Source organism: Crocodylus porosus, unplaced genomic scaffold (assembly GCF_001723895.1).
Source record: "Crocodylus porosus isolate Cpor-Errol unplaced genomic scaffold, CroPor_comp1, whole genome shotgun sequence".
In the NCBI taxonomy this organism is placed as follows: Eukaryota; Metazoa; Chordata; order Crocodylia; family Crocodylidae; genus Crocodylus; species Crocodylus porosus.
In genome coordinates, this window is record NW_017728939.1 from 4,465,264 (window position 1) to 4,490,047 (window position 24,784).

Consider the following 24,784-nt stretch of genomic DNA (forward strand, 5'->3'; position numbering starts at 1 on the left):
AAAAAAAAAAGCAATAAAGCAATTCTCAGACAGGCCAACCAAGCAGAATTTTAAAAAAATTAAAAAAAAAAAAAAAAAGAAGCAAAAGCTGAACTAGACTGTTTTATGAGCCTTTCTGGACCTTCTGGAGCTTTTTTGTGAAAAGAAAAGAAAAAGCCACACTGAAACAAACCTACTGGCCAAACAAGTACTAAAAAACTCCCAATAAAACTTGGAAAGAATTTGGAGATAAGCCAAGCCCCATGTTCCTTGGTAAACTAGAAAGTAGCTTACTCAACGTTTGTATTTTATGAATCCTAACAGCCAGAACTCCTGCGGCCAGAAAGAACCATGGGGAAAGCACCTTCCATTCCCATAAAAGGTCTGGAGGTATGGTCCAAACAGACTGTTTAGATTCAGCAGATACTAAGAGAGAGGACCTGGGAACTAGTATGAAATAGATGTATAATACAGTTGACAGGCAAATATAAGATGTTTCAATATGGCTCAATCAGAAGACCTCATTTAAAACTAAAGCCTTTCTAAGCAGATTCTTTGCAAAAAAACCCCCACATATGAGATTGCTTTCAGGTAGGTGAAATCATTTAGCATTCACCATTTCAGGAACTATGGTTTCTAAAAGGAATCTGAACAAGGGATGGAAGGAGTCTCAACCCACTGTTCAATACACATTATCTTGCATAGAAGACAGGCAACCTCTTTGATTGCCGCAAGGATGCATTTAGAGATTCTCCTGTTCTTTCTCTCTCTCTTGCACACACATACACACACAGATTTGCCAGCTCCCTATTCCAACTATCAACAATTCTTAAGGATTCAATCTAGCTCATGGCTTAGTAGTCTTCTTTCTCATACGACTCATGCCAAAAGATTCTGTTAGATGCTGCCCCATTTAAAAGTCTTTCTGGGGCCTTTTCAGAGCACTGGAGGAATTTTTCATTTGAGGGCAAATTATTTTGCTCTCAACACCTTCCAAGAATTAATTAGCAGTCGCTCCACTAATCCAAGTGGGTAAAGCACATCCCTAGAAATGGCTCACTACTGATGCAATATCAAATTTGAAAATGCATTTAAAAATGAAAAAAAGTGCTGTGTCCTTTCTGTCAGCCTGAAGTCTGTAATATTTAAAGGCAACTCAGTATGTACTGGTACTGATGTCCAAAATGTAACCAGACTCCTTCATTTAAGTATGGTGATGATGCATCCCTGGGATGATATCCTGAATTCTGTTTCCTTCAAAGAGGTTTACTTCTTCAAAGTCCAGAATGGTTCTTAGAACCCATAACTCCTTTCATTAAATTAAATCTCTCACTCTTCAGATAGCACAGACAAAGTGGCAGGAAGATGGCCATTTTGGTTACTGCTACTGTTTTGGTAGCACTGTGAAAGTACTTAAGAATCAATTTTAATGTACACCCCAGATCTCAATAATTTGGATCATCTATTAGATATAATTTATGACCCAAGTCTCTTAAAAAAGAAAGCTAATCTACCTAGTAAGGTAAGTCTTCAGGGCTAAACACCAGGACACTGCTCAGGAATTCAATCCTCTCAAAAATCTACAAGCTTCTTCAAAAAGGACCCAGAGTTCCTAAGCCTGGGGCTCTCGATACCAGTCTAATGGGTAAAAGCCAGCTAGGCAAGAAATACCAGTTCTCACATTTGAACTCCTCCAAACATGGAGAGGAGTGGAGGGCTGAGAGATCGGCCTGAGGGATTTCGGTGTAGCTTTAGTTTCTGTTTCCTTAGATGCTATAGCCTTCAATTGCATTTTGAAAAGATCCCTCCCTTTCTCAACAGGTGAGTATAAACTTCTCCTGAACATCTTGCTAGGATCTGGACACCCACACCCATGCGCACTTGCAAGCATCAATCCCTAACTTGGCGGCTCTTGCTACTAAGTGGCAAGCATCAAACGCCACCCTCACCTGATGCTTGGCCGTCTCCAAACCCTCCAGAATTGTCGTCTTGAAGTCCTCCTGCTTGCCCTGTGGAAGGAAAGAGGAGAACTCAGGGACCTTACTCCATAAGTTAAATCATAATGGACATAAAGGCCCAGCAGCTGGCGATTCAAGTATTAAGCTTCACCAACTAAAACCATTTTCTGAGAAATTTATCTTCTGGAATCTATCCGGGGCACCAAACTCTAGTCTTCTACAGCTTTCTCCTCGTTACTGAAGCCTTTTACATCAGGTTCTTGTGGGGAAACTTAGAAGTACATAGCATGTAGTATTCCTGATGGCTAAGTACTTATTATCAGCTTTATTAACAGCTGGGAGTGGAATAATAAGATTACAAGTCTTACTACCAGTCTGAAGATTGGGTGGATGGATACAGCCAGAACCTCTGGGTCTGAAGCTGCAAACGCTGGGACAATCTTGCTCTGGATATTCCTGCAGTTCCCTAACTGAAAGAGGACAGTGTGAACCGTTCTGTAAAGCCTCTTCCTTCTCTTCCGCCAACCTTTCCTCGAACCTTGGGAGAAGAACCGTGAATCCTATGAAAGGTTCAGGCCAACATTATCTGCTTCACTGCCCCTGGTTCACCTACAATTCATCAGAACACCAAGACAACCTTTGAAGTTGAATGCTTCAATACCGATGATGCACAGATCATGAACATGGACATCTATAACCCCCGTGCTGTAAGGCATTTATTTACTGAACAGTTTCAATATATTCCAAGCTGGAGGCATGAGGAAATGCAAAACATCCAGCTGAGAGATATAAAAGGGTCTAAAATTACCCCAGCCTGCCAACAGGTTCTATACAATAGACCTGCCTGGACTGAAATATTATTTGTAAACTGAGTAAACCTAAGAACAGGGAAAGTGCATCTATAATGCACACAGGAACAAGCTGGGAGGTGTCACCTTCTACTTCATCACTAACCTTCGGAGGAGAAACTATATCAGAGGTTAGCTCAGAGGAGATGTGTTTCTATGATTAGATGTTGCTATCTTCTCAGCCCAAATAAACCCAGGAAATAGTGGGATGCTTTGGAAACACTTCAGCACTATTTGGAAGTCTAGACCCATGTCAAGGCTCCTTCAAAGCAGAGTGTTTCAAGGGAACGTCCTGACACCCAGCAGACCAAGCAACTCCTCCTTCAGTGCAAACATCTCATGTATCGAGTGGACCAGAGTTACAGGGCTCAAGGTAGCTGGATGGGACAGCAGCCTTTTCCTAGGTCCTGAGGGTTCAAGGTGCCATCCTCAATCAGACTGCTCTGACATCCTCAGTCAGAGGTTCATAATGGTTCAAATTCTTTGTTAGGGTTTGATGGGTCTTTTTGCTGTAGCTAGGATACAATTTGAAGTTATTAAATTAGCTTTTTAATCCTAGTTCAATTAAGAATGCAATTCCCACTCCAAATCTAATCTCTTAATAGTAAAATGAAAGATATTTGTATCCTTTCGCATACTACTCATGTGCTTAGAACTCCCAAGTTCACAAGGAAAATAAAATTAGACAACAGGAAACAGACAAATCAAAGAAATGTAAACTAACAATTTGAGAAATAACACGCCAAAGAATCTCACAGAAGCTGCTTTAGCGCACTTGACATGCATGACCCAAGAAGGAGATGCCCAGGAAAAGTATTAGTTATCTCTGTTTCCTCCAGAGATGGTGCCAGTCCACTCCCAAATAACAGTACTAATATACATGCTGCATGTGGCGTTGCAGATCCCCATTTTAAATTTATCCATGGTGGAGAAGTGATATTTTGTGCTATGCAAGTGGGCTACTGTTAAGAGAAATTCATTTCCTTGATTTCCAACTGTTGCACTTCATACTAAATTTACCTAAAAAGGGGTTGCTGGGGAGGGCTGCAAGCTAAGCAAGCAGAAAGGTCTCCTACAGAATTTTAGGCCTAAACATTTACACAGATTGCTAATACTGTATCCTTTACAGAAAATCTAAATTGTACATGACATACAAGTGTGCACACTATAACTTTAACTATACTGATAATCAACAAACTATGACTCTACTTGTGTGTTGCTATGTAGTGGTAACTCATAAAAAGAAGCCTGAATCAAGTGTAGACCAAAAAAGAAAAAAAAGGCTGAAGTGTTAAAATGATCTTTTCGATTTTGCCTGCGTGACAATGAAGAACATAGGATAAGAAAAGGAAATAAGCATTCACAAGTCTGTGCCAGGACAGATAGAGAAGGAGATAAGAGATGCTTCCTTCCAGGAAAGGCATTTTAACAGCGGACAGAAATCTTGTTTAATTAACACCTTCTAAGACCACTGGCGAACCAGTTCATACTGGCTGCTCAGAATCTCAAATTAAAAAAAAGTGATTAAATTGACCAAGTAGGGGAAAGATCCAAAGCCTGCTCTACTACCTCTAAAGATCCTGGACTACATAAATGGAGATTTAGCAGAGTAAAAACAAAAGATGCCAACAACTATGAAAAGGGCCGCAAAAAAAAAACAAGAACAAAAAGACTATTCCTGGCTCTCCCCTGTAGCACTGGTAATACTTTGCACTCATATTTCAGCAGTAACTGTACTACTTGTTTGTATTTAGAAGTTTAAGTGCATGTGCACTGCTATTGATAAAAAGGGCTTTAACAAGTTCAGGGGTCATCCTTAAATCCCTTGCCATATTTGATGGTAACAGTCAACATGCAACAGTTTGCAGAAAATCACGGTCAACAATTAGCATCCTTGGATATGACCATATGATTTAGAGGTAACGCACCCCAAAAGCAGCTGATACTAACCAGGACAGGGGTTGCAATGTAAGAACAACTGGAAGGTACTCTAACAGTCTAGGAGGACTGACTAGGTAGGACTGGGAACAGATTGCCATACCTAAATAGTGGTCAGTGGGACAATCATATGAGCCATTTGTAGACATGCCCACCGTTTTCTAAACAGCGTTAACTGTTTTGCATCACACAGTCCAAATCAAATTTCAATTTGAATGAAGGGTTAACAGACGATCACTGACCACCAGGGAGGTCTTTGTGCATTTCTGTACTTCTGCAGCAGAGACGGCAGAGGCCGGAAGACACCACTCGGAAAAACACCACTCAGGGCCACAAAACTGTACTCACGTGCTACATCTGGTGGTGAGCAGAAGCAACAGCAAGCCCTTAGATACCTGCCATGTATACAGGTTAATTAATACAGCTTAAATTTCCTAGTGTGGGCTGCCCTAGTCTACATTAACTTTAATCCTCATTCACTGAAGATTACTTAATTTGGATTTATAGATAATTTTCATTCAGACTACAGACGTCCACATATGTATAGTGACAGTTGTAGTCAGGATCAAACCTAGAAAAATGTAAAGTCTATAAACGGCCTATATGACGAATGTCCCTGCCTTCTATTTGACTTCAGACTAACATGTCTTACTATCTCTACCATATATTGTAACAAGGAGAAAGTTTAGAAGCCCAACAGGTTTCAGGAAAAAGAGCTTTAGAAGAAAGCGAAAGAGGCATTTTAAGAAAACAGTCCTAAACAATAACAAAATGAAGGATCAAACCATAAAAGCATGTGAGCAAAACATGCACATGTGTAGTTTGATTTTAAAAACACTAAGCAGAACACTTTAAAAAGGAGTGTTAGAAGTAGAAGGACAAGTAGAAGGATGAGGTATCTAAGCTGAATGAGTGGAACCTACAATACTAAAAGCCCAGAAATTACTTGATGGTATGACTATGGAAGAATTAAATGAGGAAAGGAGAAAAATGCAGAGGCAGAAACTGCTCCAGTGATTCTAAAAACAAACAATTCCGGGGGACCCAGAAAGATTTAAAAGCTACTTTAAGAGCCCATATTGCTATAAGCAAGCAAGACAAGGCTAAGATTACGGTAGTTATTAGTTTCAAGGAGGGTGAAAAGAGCGAGAGAGAGAGAAAGCAACTGAGTTTAAGGATAGGCATGATTTGTGCTGTGCTGCAGATAAATGATTTAGCCAATAAGGATAAGACAAATTTTCCCTAAATGATGACTATGAACAGATCCCAATGGGGAGAATTGGTAAAAAGGCTAAAAAGCTTAAAGAAGTTGATGCTGTACAACCTGTGAACACTTTCATCCCTTTATATGGGGAGGAGAAGAATTTGTGTAATGGTGGGGAAAGAGGCGAGGGGAAACAAGCCACAACCTACCATGTAACAAATTCCCCATAACTCTAGACAGGCAGAGGTACCACTGGTATTGCTACCACAGGGGAACTCAAGAAAATCTTTTTAGACATACGGGGATCAGAGTATTAAAAAAAAGAACGCTCATAAGTCCGTCCTCAGGGGCCACATGAAAATGGTACTGGAAGGATTTTTCAGGGGAAGTCAACAAAGTTTGGTTAAGCAGACCTGCAAGTTAAAAAGGGGTTAAATTTAACAGCAAGCAAGGAATTTACAGCTGAAGCTAGATACATTCAGTTGTCTTAAAACTTACAACCTGCAAAAAAACCTGAAAGGCAGAAGTATAAACAAAAATGGAAACTTAACATATGCATCTTGGCAAACCTTTGCCTGTTAGTGGACTAAATAATGGTTGGCTAGTAACACAAAACTACCAGGCTTCATTAACCTTTAAGAATCCAAGAATAATCTTGAATCTCATTAATGCAATGAACTAAGGCCCTACCTAAGAAATGCTCTTAAAATCATGCATGTCAAGATAGGTTTTAAATAGTTTTCTCTTTAACCTAACTTCGCCTCAATTTCTCCATTTTTTAGGGCTCCTGCAAAAGAAGGGGAAAAATTACTTCATTTGGTATAACAGTTGGGACCATGCGGATCTTCCTTATTATTTTTGCTCTATACATATATTGTATGTCATGTGATACATGACAGCTAGAACATGATAATAGTTACGTAACTGGTTTACTTTGTAATTGGTTGCAACAAACATCAATTTTATGGACATAATGATGTTAAATATACTTATAAATTGAAAATATTAGTACTGTTACTATTGTTAGATCACAATCATCAATCACAATCAGCTGTATTTTCCTCAAGTTAACAAAAATGGTCTTTAAAATATAAAAGCATACATACATTTTTGACTCCTCAATTTTATGCAAAGGTTATTCATGAGTTATGAGTTGCTGTTGTTTTAAAGTGATGATGTATCATTTACTTTGTTTTACACAGTTAATTTGCAGGAAAGTAGAATGGAAACATTGTGCTATTAATGCCCCATGCCCTAGTGAAAAGCCCGCTTACTGGAAGCTGGAAGAGTAGCTCAGGAAGACTTACTTTGTAGACTAGGACTATTCCAGGTGAGGCACATGTGAATGCTTGCTGCTTGGCAGTGCTGGTTTATAAGTGTGTCCTCCTAGATAATTTTAGGTTTAGTGGACCTCAAAACTGGTAAGGATGTGGGCTGACAAAATATCCTACCCAGCACAGTATACAACTAAGCTGCAACCAGCTGACAAAATATTAAATTTATTCTGAATCACACTGGTCTCCAATTCCTTAATGCTATGACTGCATTAATGAAAGAGGAGAAAAAGTTCTGGCTTTATCAATTTGTCATGTACTTTATCATCTCATCTAGCTGAGTAAAAACAAGAAGTAATTTACATAGAAAAGTTAAACTCCCTAAAAAGGGAAAACTCAGAATACTAAAGCAAATAAAGTGGCAGAAAGGCTGCTTCAAAAAAAGAGAACAGATGGTAGTGCCAGCAGCATAATTTCACAGATGGAACTGCACGCATTCTGCCACAAACCACTAGCAAGATATTAGTTCCACTGAAGAAAAGCTGCTAGAAGCTGTAGCTCATACCAGGATGACACAGTTAAAACTATGACGCAAGTCAGTGAATTCTGGACGGCAGGCAGGCTCTGAATGGTCCCTGAATATTGTAGAGTAGAATTCAATTAAGTAACGTCACAACAGTTGGGGCAAATGGACTATGGAACATGCAGCGCAGGTGTTGGATGGTGGCTAGGAGTATATCAACAAGAGAATACATTCAACACTGCACGACCTATGACTATAACAACCTGGAGCCCAGGAAAGAGAAAGATGCTTTGCAGTAGGAGAGACCTTACAGAACCTGTTCCAGGCTGCAAATTCAGTGTTTTGGGTCTCTCCACTTGCACAGCAAGACAAGCAGTAATTTCCAATCGTAACTTCTTCACCAAGAAGTGGAAGGCAGGAAGCTCCTTTGGACACTAACTCAGCAGAAAGGTTGGTAGAGCAGGAGTTCTCCAAGTGAGAAATGCCCCTAGTTAATAAATTCTGATATGGTATTTGCTTTTGTAGGATAGATGCTCAAACAATCTTGGTAATTATGAAAAAGAATAAAAATATCACATTCCTTATAAGCTACCCCTCTGGACAGGTAGAAATTAGACTACAAAAACACTGTGGAAAATAATCAGAGTCAGGATAGGATCTGTATTAGAAATCACCCCTAATCTTTATGGCCATTAGAGAGGAAAGTCTTAGAAGCAATGACTATTAAGCCACTAAATTAAGATGAAAGCCTTGGAAGCAATGGCTGAAAATTAAGGGTTACATGTCTGCCAGAGATTTAAACTGCTCAGATCCCCCTCCCAGAAAAAGGGCACTAGGTGGCCTTAACTGAGCAGTTGATCCAAGGCCCCAGAGGTAGGCAACGTTTTTGGCCAGAGTGCCAAAAAACTGCAATATCTACTTTGTACAGTGCCAGAGTACCAGCATGCCAAAGGAAAAAAAAACAGGTCGGGTATACATGGCAAGGTGTGCTGCATATTAATATAGTTAATAGTCATAAATGTTGCCCCTTGTTTTTACTGTTAAAAAAAAAGTTTTCTAAAAATTTGAAAACTGGGGACAATAAATAAAACTTCATATACTACCTTTGTTGTTGTGTATTTTTTTTTTGTTAGGCATGATGTGATGAGAGAGAAAGAAGAGAAAAAGGAGAGAGAAAAAGAGAAAGAGGGACAGAGAAAGGAAACAAAGAAGAGAAAGAAAAAAGAAGAGGAGAAAAGGAGAGAAGAGAAAGAGAACAAGACACACATGCACAGAGAGCCAGACACACACAGAACTACACATGTGCAAATACAGAGAACCAGACACATGCAAAAACACACAGAACAGACACATGCACACCCGCCCCCCAGAACCAGACACGTGTGCATGTGTGCACAAAGACACAGAGAACCAGACACACACAGAGCCAGGCTGCTGGGCCACAGGACAAAGTCCAACCCAGCAATGCCCTGGGCCCACTGCAGCACCTGTGCTTTCCCAGGGAACTCACCCCTGGGCTGCATTGCAGCCCACTGAGGCCCCAGCCATCAGCAGAGGCAGTTCTAAGGGGGGCTTTGGGGAAGATATAGCCACCCTAAAATTCATGTTAGCCTCCCAAAATAGCCACCCCTCCCAGCACCACCACTGCCCACCCACCCTGAAGAGGTATGGCGCTCCCAGCCGGGGCAGTGCCAGCCTCCTCCTGGTAGTGTGGCTGGGTGTGGGATGGGCTCAGCTGTGTGGGGCGAGTGGGCAGCGGTGGCAGCCCTGGAAGGGCTGGAGCCTCTCAGCCCAGCCCCCACACCGGAAGGTGGCCAGTGTGGCCCCTGCTCCAGGCATCAGCTCTATACCAGTGGGTGCACACGCGCCTCAGTTGACAGTAGGGGAGTGGCCTGAGGCAGTGCAACCCTGGCCCCTGCCCCACTGTCTGCTCTGAGGCACGCGTGCAGTCACTGCCAGTACAGGGCTGATACTGGGGTTCTGGAGCCCGGACCAGCTATTTGTATCTGGCCTGGGCTCTGGGTAGCTGCAGCAGGCAGGCTACAAGTAGCTGCACCGGGCTCCAGAGAGGCACCGGGACACCGGACAGTGGGGGAGAGGCCAGACTTGTGCTGCCTCAGGCCTCATCCCCACCGCCTGCTCCAAGGCACGTGTCCACCTGCCAGCAGTACGGAGCTGATGCCAGGGCTTCGGAGCCTGGAGCAGCTGTTTGCAGCCTCCTGGCTGCAGCGAGCCCAGGCTCTGTGTAGCTGCTGCCAGCCACAAAGCCCAGGGCTTGCAGCCTCCCAGCCGCCAACTGGGAGCAGCCTGGGCTCCATGGCTGGCAGCAGCTGCTTAGAGCCCAGGCTGGTGGTGACGTGCTGAGCAAAAATGGCCTTGCATGCCATGCTGGCACACGTGCCGGGGGTTGCTGACCCCACATCTAAAGGTAGAGGAGGAGAGCAGTAATAAGGAACAAAAAAGCCCTAATTACTGGCCTGAAGGGAATTCCTAGACATTGGGACATGAGTCAGCCCTGCCAGTAGTAATACTCTGAAGCTGTCAGCATTGTTGACCCCACCCATCCAGCAAGCCACAGATACCCAAAAGCTTGCTACATACTAGGCTCAGCATGTGCAATGCTGATGACACAGCTAGTGGATATTAACCTGTAAGATGGTGGGGCTGATCTGGTAAATGAAATTTTGGGAGTCCTCTGGTAGGGGGCTCATAGAGTTTTTTCTTTGGGGGAGGGAGACAAGCCAAGGTGAGTGCATGTCTCTCCCTCTTCAATAAGGTCCGCATGGCAACACCTGCAAATGTGTATTTGCAGATCTCTGGTTTTATAGCACTCCAAAGAGGGTGAGCCCAAAGGCTGGGCAAAGCCGGGGGAAAGGGTTCCTGGTGACCAGCCTGGAGAATTTAGAAACCGGAAGGGTGGGGGAGGGAGGAGGAAAGTAGATCCCAGAAATCTGTTTCAGGATTTCAATGTCAGGTTCAGTCAGCTAGTTTGGAGGAAAAGGGTAAAGAAGCCTATTTGCTGCATCTACTGCACTCAGCTTAGGTTTGCATCTACCAATGCATCTCAAGCATGACCCTGGATGTCATTCTCCTGCTGTACTTGGCCTTGGTGAGGCCGCAGCTGGAGTACTGCATCCAACATTTAGGAAGGACATGGACAAGCTTGCAAGAGTCCAGAGGAGAGCCACGCGCATGATCAGAGGGCAAGAGAACAGGCCTTATGAAGAAAGGCTGCGAGCTATGGGACTCTTCAGCCTGGAGAAGCGCAGGCTCAGGGGTGACATGGTGGCAGCCTATAAGTACATAAGGGGTGTGCATCAGGAACTGGGGGAATGTCTGTTCACCAGAGTACCCTAGGGGATGACAAGGTCCAACGGTCACAAACTCCTGCAAGACCATTTTAGACTGGACATAAGGAAAAACTTTCTTTACTGTCCAGACAGACTTCCTGCAGAAGTAGTGCAAGCACCTGCTCTGGACACTTTCAAAAAACATTTGCATGCTTATCTTGCTGGCATCTTTTGACCCTAGCTAACTTCCTGCCCATTGGCCAGGGGGCTGGACCTGAAGATCTTACAGGTCCCTTCCAGCCCTAATGTGTATGAAATCTATGAAATATCTCTCTGGACACCTAGATGTGATGGAACGGTTTAGTATCCCAGATTCTCACTCCCACTCCCCAAAACAAAACACTACCATACATCTTGAGAAGAAAACAAAGAGCCATGCACAAGATTAATGGTATAGTTCCCTCCAGCTCGAAGCAGGATAGTGCCCTGCAAGTCTTCCCTCCTTTATATACAAGCATAAAACAGTTTCTTTCCCTTCCCCCAACCACACCAGCAGAGCACAACTAAAAGCAGAACAAAGCCAGACAAACTTAAGACTTAATAAATGCACTGCAGAACTGTAATCTTTTACAAATCCCTCATAACAGCAGTCTTCAGAATATAACCTGTGGTCTCCTTGGAAATGCAAACAATGCACTTAACCAGGAAAAATGCTAATGGCATTATGAACAGACTGGGAAAGGAGCACACAATGCTTTTGTGCAGGTGTGCACGCAGTGGCTGCCGGGCAGAACCGGGCATATGCTGCTGATACTATGGGTAAGATTTGTAAACAGACCAGACAAAGTAGTCAGCTGCTTTTGAGCAAGGCACAAGCAAGAAGGGCTTCAGTAGGTAATAAACAGCAGGAAGTTTGTGACAGCAAGAAATTTCTTTCAACCTGGGAGTGGCAAAGGCTTTCTGTATCTGTTACTGGACCAACCACACAGTAACGAAATCTTTGCCTTTAGTACTTCTCCTGAACCATCACAACTACAACACTCCAACTTGATGTCAACAGGGGCACAGCTGAAGGGCATACAAAGCATTCCTCCTCCTCATTCCCACCTCCAAAACAAGCCTCATATTCACTTAGCACAGCAGAAAAGCTGGCTTATTCCAGGAGTCTATCATTGACCTTATTAGTGCCCAGGCTTCAGGGGCAAGGTGCTCAATTTTCTGAGAGATTTCTGCGCTCTGGCTGAAGCCAACCAGAAATCCAGGCTTCTTCTGGACACCCCCATAACTGATGCATCCCTGGTATTGCTTGAGGTCCTCTGGCAGGACCATTTTTCTCATGCTGCAGAATAGTGAAGGCAAAGCAATAAACAGGAAACATTTGTTCTGTTGCTTGCATACAGTGAAGAGTTACATCCTGGAGGGGGAAGCCTACAGGAATGCAAAAGAAGATTGGGAGCATCAAGAGGTAGGTGCTAAGGTGGGTTCCCCAAATCACTGTTACATTAACTAAAAACTATGGGGGCAAGTATTATAAGTTCAAGTAAGAGGCACCCTTTACAAGTAGATGCCACACCTCAAGGGCCCAACACATCCCAAGTGCAAGGAGGGAGCAGGGAGGAAGGAGGGGGAAAGGGGCATGACAACCTGATACAGATTCCACCCAGAATCTCAGGAGCCTGACCAAAGTGAGACAGCATACGAAAACCTGAAGGGAGTTGATGAATTATCAAGTCACATCAATTGAACAAATGATGCGTTGCTAATTTCAGTCTTGGAGGCTGACACCTGCACTTAGTGCTGTTCTTACTGCTGTTGTAATCCCTAGGGTCACCAGCTGAGACAGAAGCTCAGTGGGCAGCAAGACTGAAACAGAGGAAAAAGTAGTAAGAAAGAGATGCTGGCGGTTCTAGCAGTCTGCAAAGACAGCAGTGGCTGCAGAAGCATGGAACACCATGCAGGCACACTGTCAAGACCACTGTGCTGACTTGACCAGGAAGGGAATAGCCCAGGCCAGGCATTCAGCAATTTTCTAAACATGTCAAAACAATGCCATCAGGGAGGCTGTCAGCATGGCAAGACAGGTTATGGAGATGCCCCAAAATCCCAAATCAATGCTCACCCCAGAGACCTGAGACAACTTTTCCTGGTGCAGGAAAGAACTAATTAAGGAATGAAAGGATGGAGAGACAGAACGTGAATCTCACAGGGGCGCTGCCAGTTCTTACCCAAGGCAAGTAGCAGGGTGTCTGACTCTAGCATGTTCAACCTCTCTGCACACAGAAGGATACTGCCCTGTCACAACTTTCAAAGACCCTTCCCCATCCACTGGTGTGCAGTGAACTTGGGCCTTGCCGGACAAAGCCAGATGACCACTTTCAGTGCACTCCTCCCCATACAGAGTTAAGAAACTGCCTCCTACCTTTTACTAGACCCTTTGACAATACAGTACTGCACATTCATTTGTTTCCACGTTTATTAAATAAAATTTTTTTTTTTGGTTAGAACAAAGTCATCTGTGAATTTAATCTTGAATTCACACAGGTATCCTCCTAACTCCACAGCCTGACACCAATGAACATGGTTTCCCAGGGCTTCCCTCACAGCCTGATGGCTGTGGATTGTAAAAGGCTCAGTCGCTGGGGCATGGTAGCAACTGCCAAGCCTCTGTTCTTCCACTAAAAAGACTTCCAGGAAGGATTTGTCCTTGCCTATGTTGTACAAAGTTAAAAAACAAACAAACCCAACAACCCTCCCCCCAAATACATGGGGAATTCAGTGCCCCCCATCAGCCCTCGAGGTGCCCAAAGATGTAACTGTCATTTACTGGCTAAACATCTGCCATTTGAACACCTTTCTGGCATCCTGGGGCATAACCAGACAAGTATGGACATGGAAAACACTGCACACACAGGCATTCCCCATGCTACTATGTTGCAGTGCGTGGGAAGGGGAGGGGGCTTGACCCTGAGAGATCCCAGTCAAAAAAGTGCATGCCAAAAAAAAAAAAGCGGGGTGGCACATGTGGCGGCAGTGTAAGTTGCCCAAAACTGGAGCCTAGCAAGCCGGAGCCACACTCTGGCTCCCGGAGGCCCCCAGAACCCCAGGTAAGGCTTCTGGAGCCAGGAAAGTGGCTGGCCCCAGCCTCCCCTGCCCTACCCGGGGTAACCTGGTGCGTGCCAGAGCACATGGGTATTCCCCGGGGACAAGTAGCAGTGGCACAAGGCCTGCTGCTACTTGTCCCCAGGGAAACAAATGCCTGCACTCATCTGGATGCACCCCTGGTGGCTTCACAAGCCATGGGAGGAAAAGATAGGCTAGATCCCGGAGTAAGAGTTTTAGAAGACCCTAGTGTCCAGGACCCTTCCTGATCACCTGCTAGTCAAATGTGTGAATCTCCCTGCTTGTCTACCATACTATGCAGCAAATGGAAAAGTAAGACTTGCAATTAAGGTATTTTGTGCCATGACATGCTGGGCACAGGATAGAGGTGTACATGCAACCCTAACCCAATTCAAAAGCCTCATACACAGAAATACAGCAATGCAAAGTTAAAGCTTCATGACAACACCCTCTGGATGGTGCAAAATACCTTCCAGATGGCTGATCCAGCCATAAATTTGGCTGTATTGAAGCGAAAACCTTTGTTTTGTCACCAATCAAAGCCTAAAGTTTCCATGCGTCTATTCTCACCTGCTCATGGGCCTCATGTTAGAGTTCTGCCACTGGACCTTTAGCACAGATCTCAGTGAATGTCTTGTCTACCTGGCCAGTCAGACATTTTGCTGCCACTGCTAGTTATTCCAGGTCCTCAGCATCATCTGCTCTCACCAGTTCACTCCCATGTCTCTGACCCAGAAGTCACAGTAAACAGCCTGCAAGCAATCTCAGAGAAGGCCACCCTCCATGGACTCTCTTATATCTTCCTCCTTTGGCATTTTGCCCTTGGACTCATCCAACATGGAACACAGCTCTAGTAAGTGCTTTTCCAACACCAGGGTCATGACTCCCTAGCTGCAGCACATGAGTTGACAGGCATGTTCAAGCAAGGTCAGAACTATCTGCTATGAGGCTGACAGCATGCATGAGGCTCACACCCAATGACTGAGGAGATTAAATGAAAGGAATCTGGCCTCTGCTCCCCCTACACATGCTATGGACACTTAACTAACTAACCTTCCTGACAATCTTGGGAAACACAGGCCAGAAACCTAAGGACCAAATACCCATAAACCTCCACAGTCCTCAAAAGACTCCAGAGAATCATGGATGAGGAAGACACTGGGATCCCTCCTCATGAAAACCTACTGGTACAGCAGTATAATAGCATCAGCTCCAGCAAAATCAGAGATTATGCACCTATAGGCTATTGATAAAGTAGCAATTAAAAACACTCTAAGGAAGAACTGAAAGTACTTTTTACATCCATCCATCTACTCAACACTTCCAGTATGCAGACTAGCCATTGCCACTGCCAATGAGACAGATAAGCTGGCTTTCCCTGCATCATACACAGTGCAATTTACCAAGCATCAAATATGATTGGCCAGACTAACCTACAGTGTGGATGGATAGTACTTCATAGCAACCAATTGTAAAACTTCATCATAAGGGGTCTTGCATGTAAAGCCACATATCCAAGCTGATGTTTTATCCTGTATGTTTGTAGTACTATTGGTCAGACTGTAATTACACACCTGACACTGAACTGTCGTTAGGAGAAAGTCAAAAGATAAAAAATCCACTTAATTTTGTTACCATTCAACACCAGAGAAATACCAGCAAAGGTACCAGTCCCCCAATGCTTCAAAGTAAAGGCAGTGGAATAGTAGTACAAGATGACTAAACCTTAGGGCTAAATTTTAAAAGGAGGTAAATCAAATGAAAGAGAGGGCTCCCATGATAAGTTGGTGTTAGCATATCAATTCACTGATTTCTGAGGAGGCATGAGGTTAACCTTGGTCCAGTAAGAAATAGCACTGCTAATCACAAACCAAGGACGGAAGAAAATTACACAAAAGGATGGGGCTACAGGAATGGCTTCAGAAAATGGCATAGTAGTATTAAAATAAAAGTTGGTGAATGCATTAAAAAATTCTTAGGAGAGAGGCTAGCGGCTTAATTTATAAGGAGACGTTGGTAGCCATGAACTTAAATTTAATTAAAGAGCAATAACTGGAGTGGAAGGAGGGAAGTGGTGTCCTAGAGGGTTCTTTCTAACTGGAAAGGAAGACAGAACAGGTTTCCCTACTCTGGAGGGAACTTAACATTAAACTTCATATTTCATAATTCAAATAAATTTTAAAATATATTAATAATATACCCCTGAAAGCTCTTTTGCAACACTAAGTCTTGTCTAGTAAACCGTGCAACTCTGGAGTGCTATACCAGGCTAGACAATCAGAACCTTCAAAAAGTCTCCTTGTTCAGCATATCCAAATCAACCCAGAAGACACAAATTTTTGCTACCTTGTAAGTTGTGTTATTATTTGATGGAGAATATTAGCTGACTTTGTTCATGGGAAGGTAGATTCAAAAGAACAGCTGCTACTGCACAGGAGCTAAGAATGCAAAGTAGTCTCCATTATTAAACAAAAACAATTGTTAGGGTCTAAGAATTATAAAAAAAATCCAAACTTCTTTGCAACAAACTCACCAACTTCACATCTCTCATATTTTCTAGTCTCTTCCATGCTACATGCAGTGTTGACAACTTAAAATATTTTTAAGCAAGATAAAATGCAGGGCACCCAATATAGCCAAGTTTATAGCAATGCAGAAATTAGCTTCCCTTGTCTGAGTTTAGATGTGCAATCTTACCCTCAGAGTGCTGTAATTTCCATCAGCACCGCTGCTAGTTTTTATAACATTCCTAATTTAATTTTGAAATTCATATTTTCAATAAAAAGAATCAGGTGAGAGGCAAAATTCATTGTCATGGGGTGCCTCTATATTGAAAAAACATTAGTAGAACATGAAGTGGAGCTTGTGCTTCTGCTGGTAAAATTGCTTGGATGAAAATTTAAGTCTAGCCTAACAGATCAATTACAGATTAGCTTCCGATCTGATGGCTATACTTCAGCAAATAGAGAAAGGGATATGCGCTCACCAGTGTATGGCTTATTTCAGAAATTTAAGAGAAGACAAAGCCCAAAATTTGGAAAGAACCCTTCAAATTACAAACAGCCATTTTTCATATGCACAGCATGTCTTTTTCTTTCATACTGCAGAAGTTTTATAAAGGAGGAAGGACAAAACAGCCTAGAATCCAGCATTTTTAAAACATGATGGACAGATCTTGGCAGAATACAATGCCAAGAGCCCAGCATTTAATTCACTTAAGAGATTTATCTATAGGTGGGTTTATCTCAGTTTAACTGACAACTTTCAGTGTTCTTGGTTCTGTATTATATGAAAATTGTGAGTACTACTCTAGTTGTTGCCCCAAAAGTATCCACAAGCCATATACATCTAAGCCAAGAATAACAATCAACCATGTGAAATGTATTAATTTAATATATCCATGCACTGTGCTCAAGGTAGCGGCTTAAATACTCATTTTAAAGCATCACTTTTGGCAGAGATTGGCTCTAATGAAAGAAGCAAGGGCTCTGTCATTTTAAAACTCTTCACCAGCAACTTACATATAATATGAGGGTAAAAAATTCTTGTATCATGCATCAAGAATGGACACGTTCTAATGACACAAAAGAAAGTTTTCAGGGTTCAGGCTCTGCTAGACGAGGCACACAAAATTATACCTACAGCTTCAGTAAATGTCGAAAGCCAATATTCTCCAGCAAACTAGTGTCAAACTGAAAATGTTAAATTGAAACCTCACTGGTACACATGCTCAGTCCTGTCCAAAGGGAAACAGATTAAGAGCAATACAAGTGGGAAACAAAGTATTTTTCGTCCTAGCAATTAACTGCCATGATATAAAGTAAAACAAAGCTGAAATTTAAAACCAAGAGCAACTACACATCTAAGGCCATTATCTCTTCTGTACGTGGAGCCCATGCAAGTTTTCTGAAGTTATATATAGCAACACAAAATTGCTCTGGTGCATAGACAAGGGATGCGAATCATGTAGAATACCAATACCACCACAAAAAATAGAAAAGGCTATAGAGCAATTTTCTGAGAGTTCAGAATGACAGAGGGTACATAAAGCAACTACATACTCTCACAAATACAAAACTGAAGTGTACACCTATCCCAATTTTTGCTTCCTAAAGTGGGCCAGAGATAAGAAAACAGAGTCACAAGTAAGGCATTAGGAACCACTATTAAAATAGTCTGGCCTCTTATACAGTACAGGTCATAAAATTCACCCAGTAATTCCTGGCATCTTTTCCCATTGAAGACTAAGTAGACATCTGCATATGAGCCAGTCTAAGTGCTACAGGAAACAGCAGCTATTTTAGCAGAGATTTTTTTTATACAGGCAAGCCTGTTAGGATAGAAAATATCCTAGTGTTAAGATTCTTCTCAGTTTGCAATTTTATTGCACCCACAACTACTTGCTTCTAGTCTCATATTAAGCTATTCTTGTGCATTTCTTTAGCCTCTTTCTACATATGAACCAAAGACAGTTTCACAGGGCAAACTCCTCTATCCAACCTGATCTGAACCTCAAGGTCATGATGCCACTTCTGAACGACTGGACAGTGTAATTGCTACCCTGTCAAGAGTTCTCTTCACTCACCAGATGGCTCTTCTGGCTCACTCTCATTCTCCTCCTCTGGAGGTGGTGGTGGTGGTGGTGGCGGCAGCTTTTTTTCTTTCTCAGCTTTAGCATTTCTTTCCTCCTCAGAGTAATATTCATCTTCAGAGAGGTTTGCAAGACTTTCATCCATCTCCCTGTACTCGACCTGCAAGCAGCACAATCACAGGATAACTAATCCTGAACCAGGCAACATGCTCCGCTACTAAAATGTGTGTTGCAAACAAGGAAGTTGTTGGTACAGGAGACGACCCACTGGATCACCAAGCCCAGCCCCCTGCTACCAGTTATGAAGACTCCACAACCTTTAAAGGTCAAGGGCATTCAAATTTCAAGCTTTAATTTACTTATGCCCATTCTATATGCTTTAGTACTTGTACCAATTTTATCCTATAACTTAAATTACTTTTCTCCCTGCCTAATATTTACTTCTGTAATGTATCTATAGAAAGCAAGTATATCCAAACTTTTTTAGTCTCCTCTGAAGTGACAGACTAGCCTATCAGTTACCTTATAATCAATTGTTCTGCACATGCATTCCAGTTAGAATGAATGATCTAACTTTCCTGAATGATAAACTAGAATCATACAGTATTTCCACATTATTTTGCAGTGCCTTTAATACAGCAGTTATACTGCCTTATCTCTATTGCAAATGCACCAACTGATAGATCACATTTGCCTTTTTAGGGCTGCATCACACTGGCAGCTCAATCATTCTGTGAACAACACATGCCCTTCTCTTCCTCACTTATTTCCAACCTTTGAACTCCCAACTTGGAACAAAGAAAACAGAGCTGCAAGCAACCCCAAAATGGCATCTACCCCAACTCCCCACCAAAGGCAAGATCCCTCCTCCCACCCTGCTCAAGCCATCCCAGACAAAAGTTTGCTTAACTACTTTTAAAAAGCTTCCATAACCTTTCTAAATAACAGTTCTAGCACTGAACTACTTTCTTGGTAAAGAAGCTCTTTCTAGTCTCCTTGATTGCAATTTAAGCTAGTTACTTCCTGTTCTGTCCCCTACCAAGGCCCCTTACCGAATAATTTCTTGCTATTAGTGCATAAATGCACAGCCCTGCCTTTCGTACAACTGAATTCCATCTCATTTCTGTTACTGCAGTTTAAGGTCATCTAGTTCTTGCTGTATGATATTTTGAGCCTCCTGTGCATTGTTCTCTGCCCCTCTCAAACATCAGCAAGTTTCTTCAAAACACTCCTACTTTTTATACCCAGGTCATTAAAATATTACAGACCAGTCCCAAGATCAATCCTTGGGTGGACAAGTCCACTATTACTTTCCCCCTCCAGCCCCATGCCTCCCCTTTCAATTCACTCGTTGCCATGTCCCCAGTCCTGCCTTAACATTTCTCTACTAATCCTTATCTTCTTCAGCCTCACCAATAATTTCCCACGTGGCACAGTATATTTCTTTACTGTGAGAGCTACTGCACCATCTCCCTTGTCTATAAAATCAATCATCTCAAAGATAGGTATCAGCAAGGCCGTCCCTGAGGCAGGGGGAAAATTGGGGCAACCACTCCCGGCCCCATGCTTTGTGGGGGGCCCGCAGAGGGCAGAAGTGGCGGCACAGAGCTGGGTGGAGCAGCAGCTTCAAGTCCAGCTGCTCATTACCCACCCCCTCCACTGCAGCTTCTTCGGGTCCAGGGCCTGTGCGATCAGAGTAGGAGCAGGGGCAGGGGCAGGGCCCTGCATGGGCCGATTTGTCCCAGACCCCACACCCTGCTCTGGTCAGCTCTGGGTATCAGATTAGTTTGACATGATAAACTTCTAGCAAATCCAAGCTGAATTTTATCCCATTTTCCATTTGCTTCCATGCATAATTTTCTTCCTTTACAGTGTGTTCTAAAACACTAATTACTACTGAAGTCTAGATTACCAGGCCTGTCATTGTCCTCATCAATATCTTCATTTGTTAAACATACGTACCATCTCCAAACCAATAAGTTTATTAAAAATTCCAGTTGCCTGATCTGAAATTTCACATGCCAACTTCTGGAGACACCAGGATTTCCATCCCAACCTGCAATGAACTCTTTGTACTCTGTTTTAATGTTCTGTGGCTTGTATTATCCAAGATTATCTTTTCTTTCCTTGTCTTCATGATCTACATCATGACTTTTACTGTGATCAGATCTGAAGTTTTCACTTAGTTTTTGAGCTTTGCTTAGATTGTTAATCTACACCCCATTCTCACTGGCTTCACTTTTTCCCTTGTCCTCTTTTTTATATACAATTGAAAAAAGCTTTTGCTATTTGCTTTAATACCCTTTTTCAAGGTCTTGCTCAACTTGATTTTTTGCAATTACCACTTTATCGTTCCTCTTCTTGATCTCCAAGATTGAACATTTTAACTATGATCAAAGTCACCCATGAAAAACCAGTTTAAGAAATCATTGTTAGTCTTCCATTCAGTAGCCTCTGAAAACCCTCTCCATTGCATCTCATAGTATAGCAGAAGATAATTGACTTCCTGGAAACTTTTGGTCCTCAGTGAGACAATGGTAGCTGAGTACAAATGTCATTACATGTGCTAGACACCTGTAGACCTTTTCAGAAGTGCTTTCCATTTCTTCAGTGATTCTGAACTAGGGTGCTGAGAGATCCTTGTAAGGGCACTATGGGATGCCCCATGATATTAGGAGATTTCAAACAGGAATCCATAGTGTCAGAAACACATCAGACCCACTATGATCTTCCCAATTTCTTTGCAACAGAATAACTACTATTTTTCCATAGTCAAGAAACAAGTGAAAGCTATGAGCTGGCATTTTCCAAGGGGTGCCTTGAATATAATAGGCGTGCCCCAAGTCTAACGAGGTTGAAAACCACTGCTTTAGAGTGTGAAGATAATACAACGTTATAGCACATGACTTTTTTCTAAAGCTAACAAATTTATTAGAAACCTGCAATGAGAGAGAGTCTCAGAAAACAAAAGCCCCAAATTCAGCTGGGCAAGTTAAGAACTAGGAGATATTTTTTTTAAAGTAGCTTGTATTCAATTAATATATAACATGTAAAGATACCCATTCTTGGATGTTGAAAGGCTTTGCTTACAGAAATACCTGAAGAGAAAAAATGAGCACTTTGTAACTATGTCAGTGAATAACACCTGGAAGACTCTTCAAAGAAGTCTTTGACAATCATGTTGAGAAGAGGACTTTAACGGTAGGGGTATGCAACCATGCAAATAAATTTTGACAGGATGTTTAACCACCTTTTTGCTCAGATGCAGTGATACAAAATTAACATTAAAAAAAGAGAACACTGAATTTAGGATACCACTATAAGCATCGTTTCATCCCTATAAAATCTGATACAAGGTGAATCAGTCACCAAAGACAGCTTACTGAGTAGAAATCATTGTAAACACAGGTATAACTTTGCACATAAAAATCTAAAGTGTGCAGATGATGACTTAAAAGGTAATTTCATTTGTTATATCAGATCTACGCAAGTATACCATAATGCAGGGAGCTTTACAATGCATCAACTTCTACTCAAGCTGTATATGAAGCAAGAGAAACCTTAGCTAAACAAATGAGATTTACCTGTAGACCTCGCTATCTGTACCATACTGCAAGTCTTCCATTTACAAAGATATAAATGTCAGCTTCTTCAGAGGAATCTAAGAATTTCTAGCGTCATAAAAAGTTGACATTCATTATCTTATATAACTGTGAATACAAGATTTTTACGTTAATATTGTAAAAAACTTTGATTGGGCTATGTTCTTTTTGAGATGAAGGAAAGGCAACTCGAACCTGGAATGTCTTTTTAGATACTTGCTCAGAGCCACTATACTCCTGGTCTCTACAGTTCCAGTCCATGCTGTGAAAAAGATGATTTCGACTAGGAGAGGGGCCGGCTAAATAATCCTCTGATGTAAGACATGCAAATAGATTCAACATACTAATCAATTCTTCAACAAGGATGAGAACTGTAGATTTCTCTCTGTCAGTACAGGTTTACTAGAAACATGATGGCTTCTCCTGAACTTGGTCCATTTCTACTAGAGATACTGGTGGTTGGATATACAGGTCATGCCTGACTACAGGTCATCTGAAGTCTGGACACGGATGCCCATGCTATAATAATCAGCTGGGTACCAGAAGAACAAGAAAAATAGTTTTTTGTTCAAGTGGTAGACTCCTATGCTGGAGGATCATCTTACTAGCTTATGCCACCTTTTAGCATCGTTCTCTGGGGTAACTTCTTCAAACAGCACGTTCTGGGTATATGAAGTCTCTATGCGGGACACACCTGTTACCATCACGCACTGGCTTAAGTTCAATTCTAATGGGAAGTGCTGCACAAACTCTATTATTTGACGGTCATCCATCACAAGGACTCAACTTAAGTCACTAGACAGTCTGCTTTCTTTGGCATTTCACAGCATTTAGTGACAAGTAAAAAGAATATTTACAACACTGTCCAAACAGTCCTTTGCTAGGACCAACAAACTGTTATCCTGGATTTAGGACTGGATGGCAGACTTGATCCATATCAAGAATTTCCATTTACTTCAACCGCCAGAAAGTCACAAGCCGCAATACAGGTTCCCATACAAGTCAGCACCATTGTACTAAAGTGCACTATGCAACTTTACTGACATCTGACTTGTGACTCACACAAGCAAGGTTTTGCAAGGGGGAGAGGTTGATGATTTATCTGGAACAACTGTACAGTTGGGAAAGATGTTAGATGAGCTTTTCAGGCACAAGGCCCCCTTCTTTAAACCTGGGCCAGCCCAGAGCATGTCTAAAACTTTCCCAATTATATAGTTGCCCCAACAGAAGATATGCCAGGAACAAGGGCTGTTTTGGTGATATTTCCAGGACCATCATTGCTACAACACTACTCCAAGCCTCACGTGACTCATGATAGGCCCAGCTAGGACGCTGGGTGATTTATTGTTAACTCCAGTGCCGCGAAACTGATCCTCAAACACGCTCACACTAGTCAGTCTTATTAGCCTGTGTGTAGAATAGACACAAAAAAGCACCGCCACAGCAAAAATACGCTCCGTTTGGGCTCCAAACCAGAAGGCAGATGGACCAAAGTCCTGTTCTCCTCTCACACATGTAAGATGCCCCTGTTACTGGGGATAATTCCCTACAAGCATTCACAGAACCACAGAAATGCAAGGTTGAAAGCAACCCTAGAGTTCATCTAGTCCAGTCCTCAAGCAGGGACTCAAGGCAGAATCATCACCATCCAAGCCACCTACAGAAATCCATGTCTAACCTATTAGTAAAACTACAGTCACCCCTGACACGCAACCACAAGGCACAACACCCTAATATGCCACAGGTAAGGCAGGGGAGCAACAGCCCACACACAGCCCGTTGTCTCTCTCTCGGATCAGAGGATGAGCATGTTGAGCTTTTTCTTGAAAAGTCATTTGTTCACACCCCTGAGACAAAAAAGAGATTCAGGCATTGTGGAGTCAAACTTTGAGATTTTGGAAAGCCAGGAAAACTCTTAAACAGGAACTTTACCCCATCAACCACTGACAGCTAAATGTCCCAACCCATGAACTAATTCATTTCCCCAGCCCCTCTCCCCAAGACAACAAGCTTCTGAGTTTCTACCCCAACCTTTTCCTTCTCTAACCACAGAGCGATTCCTAACCTCACTTCTGGATTTGCTCCAGTCCAAGGGGTGGTCGTCGCATGGTTTTATTCACTGAAGAAAGGCGATTTGCAAAGCTACAAGGCTCTCCAAAGGCCGCACTCTGGGATGTATGAATAAAGATCCAACAGCACGAATTTTGGGTCATGAAAGTGCACGCTAAACTCATGCAACCCACTGCTTTCTTATGCCACACACACCCTACTTTGTCATGCCTGTGTACACACACGTACAAACACTCTCTCATATGATCTATCTCTATCGCTCTGTCTATATATGTATATCTTACCTATAGATATGTCTGTCAATACACACACAAACACGCACATGCATGTGCGCACACCCTCTCTCATGTTTTATGTGTGTGCACGTCATGAGAAAGTAGGGTGCGT

The 24,784-nt window shown here is 42.5% G+C and overlaps 1 protein-coding gene across 2 annotated transcripts in view; it reads right to left on the bottom strand.

Moving 5' to 3' along the window:
- Positions 1–18,974, bottom strand: part of KDM1A (lysine demethylase 1A) — a 46,952-nt gene extending 27,978 nt beyond the window's left edge. The window contains exons 1-2 of one of the 2 annotated variants that reach the window (XM_019547717.1): positions 18,720–18,973; positions 1,929–1,988 (exon numbers count right to left, since the gene is read on the bottom strand). In XM_019547717.1, coding sequence (XP_019403262.1) covers positions 1,929–1,988; positions 18,720–18,870 — 211 coding nt within the window. In that variant the 5' untranslated portion in view covers positions 18,871–18,973. Of the gene's footprint in view, positions 1–1,928; positions 1,989–18,719 lie in introns of both variants that reach the window. The other variant, XM_019547718.1, reaches the window with a different exon arrangement.
- Between the last annotated feature and the right edge of the window lie 5,810 nt (positions 18,975–24,784).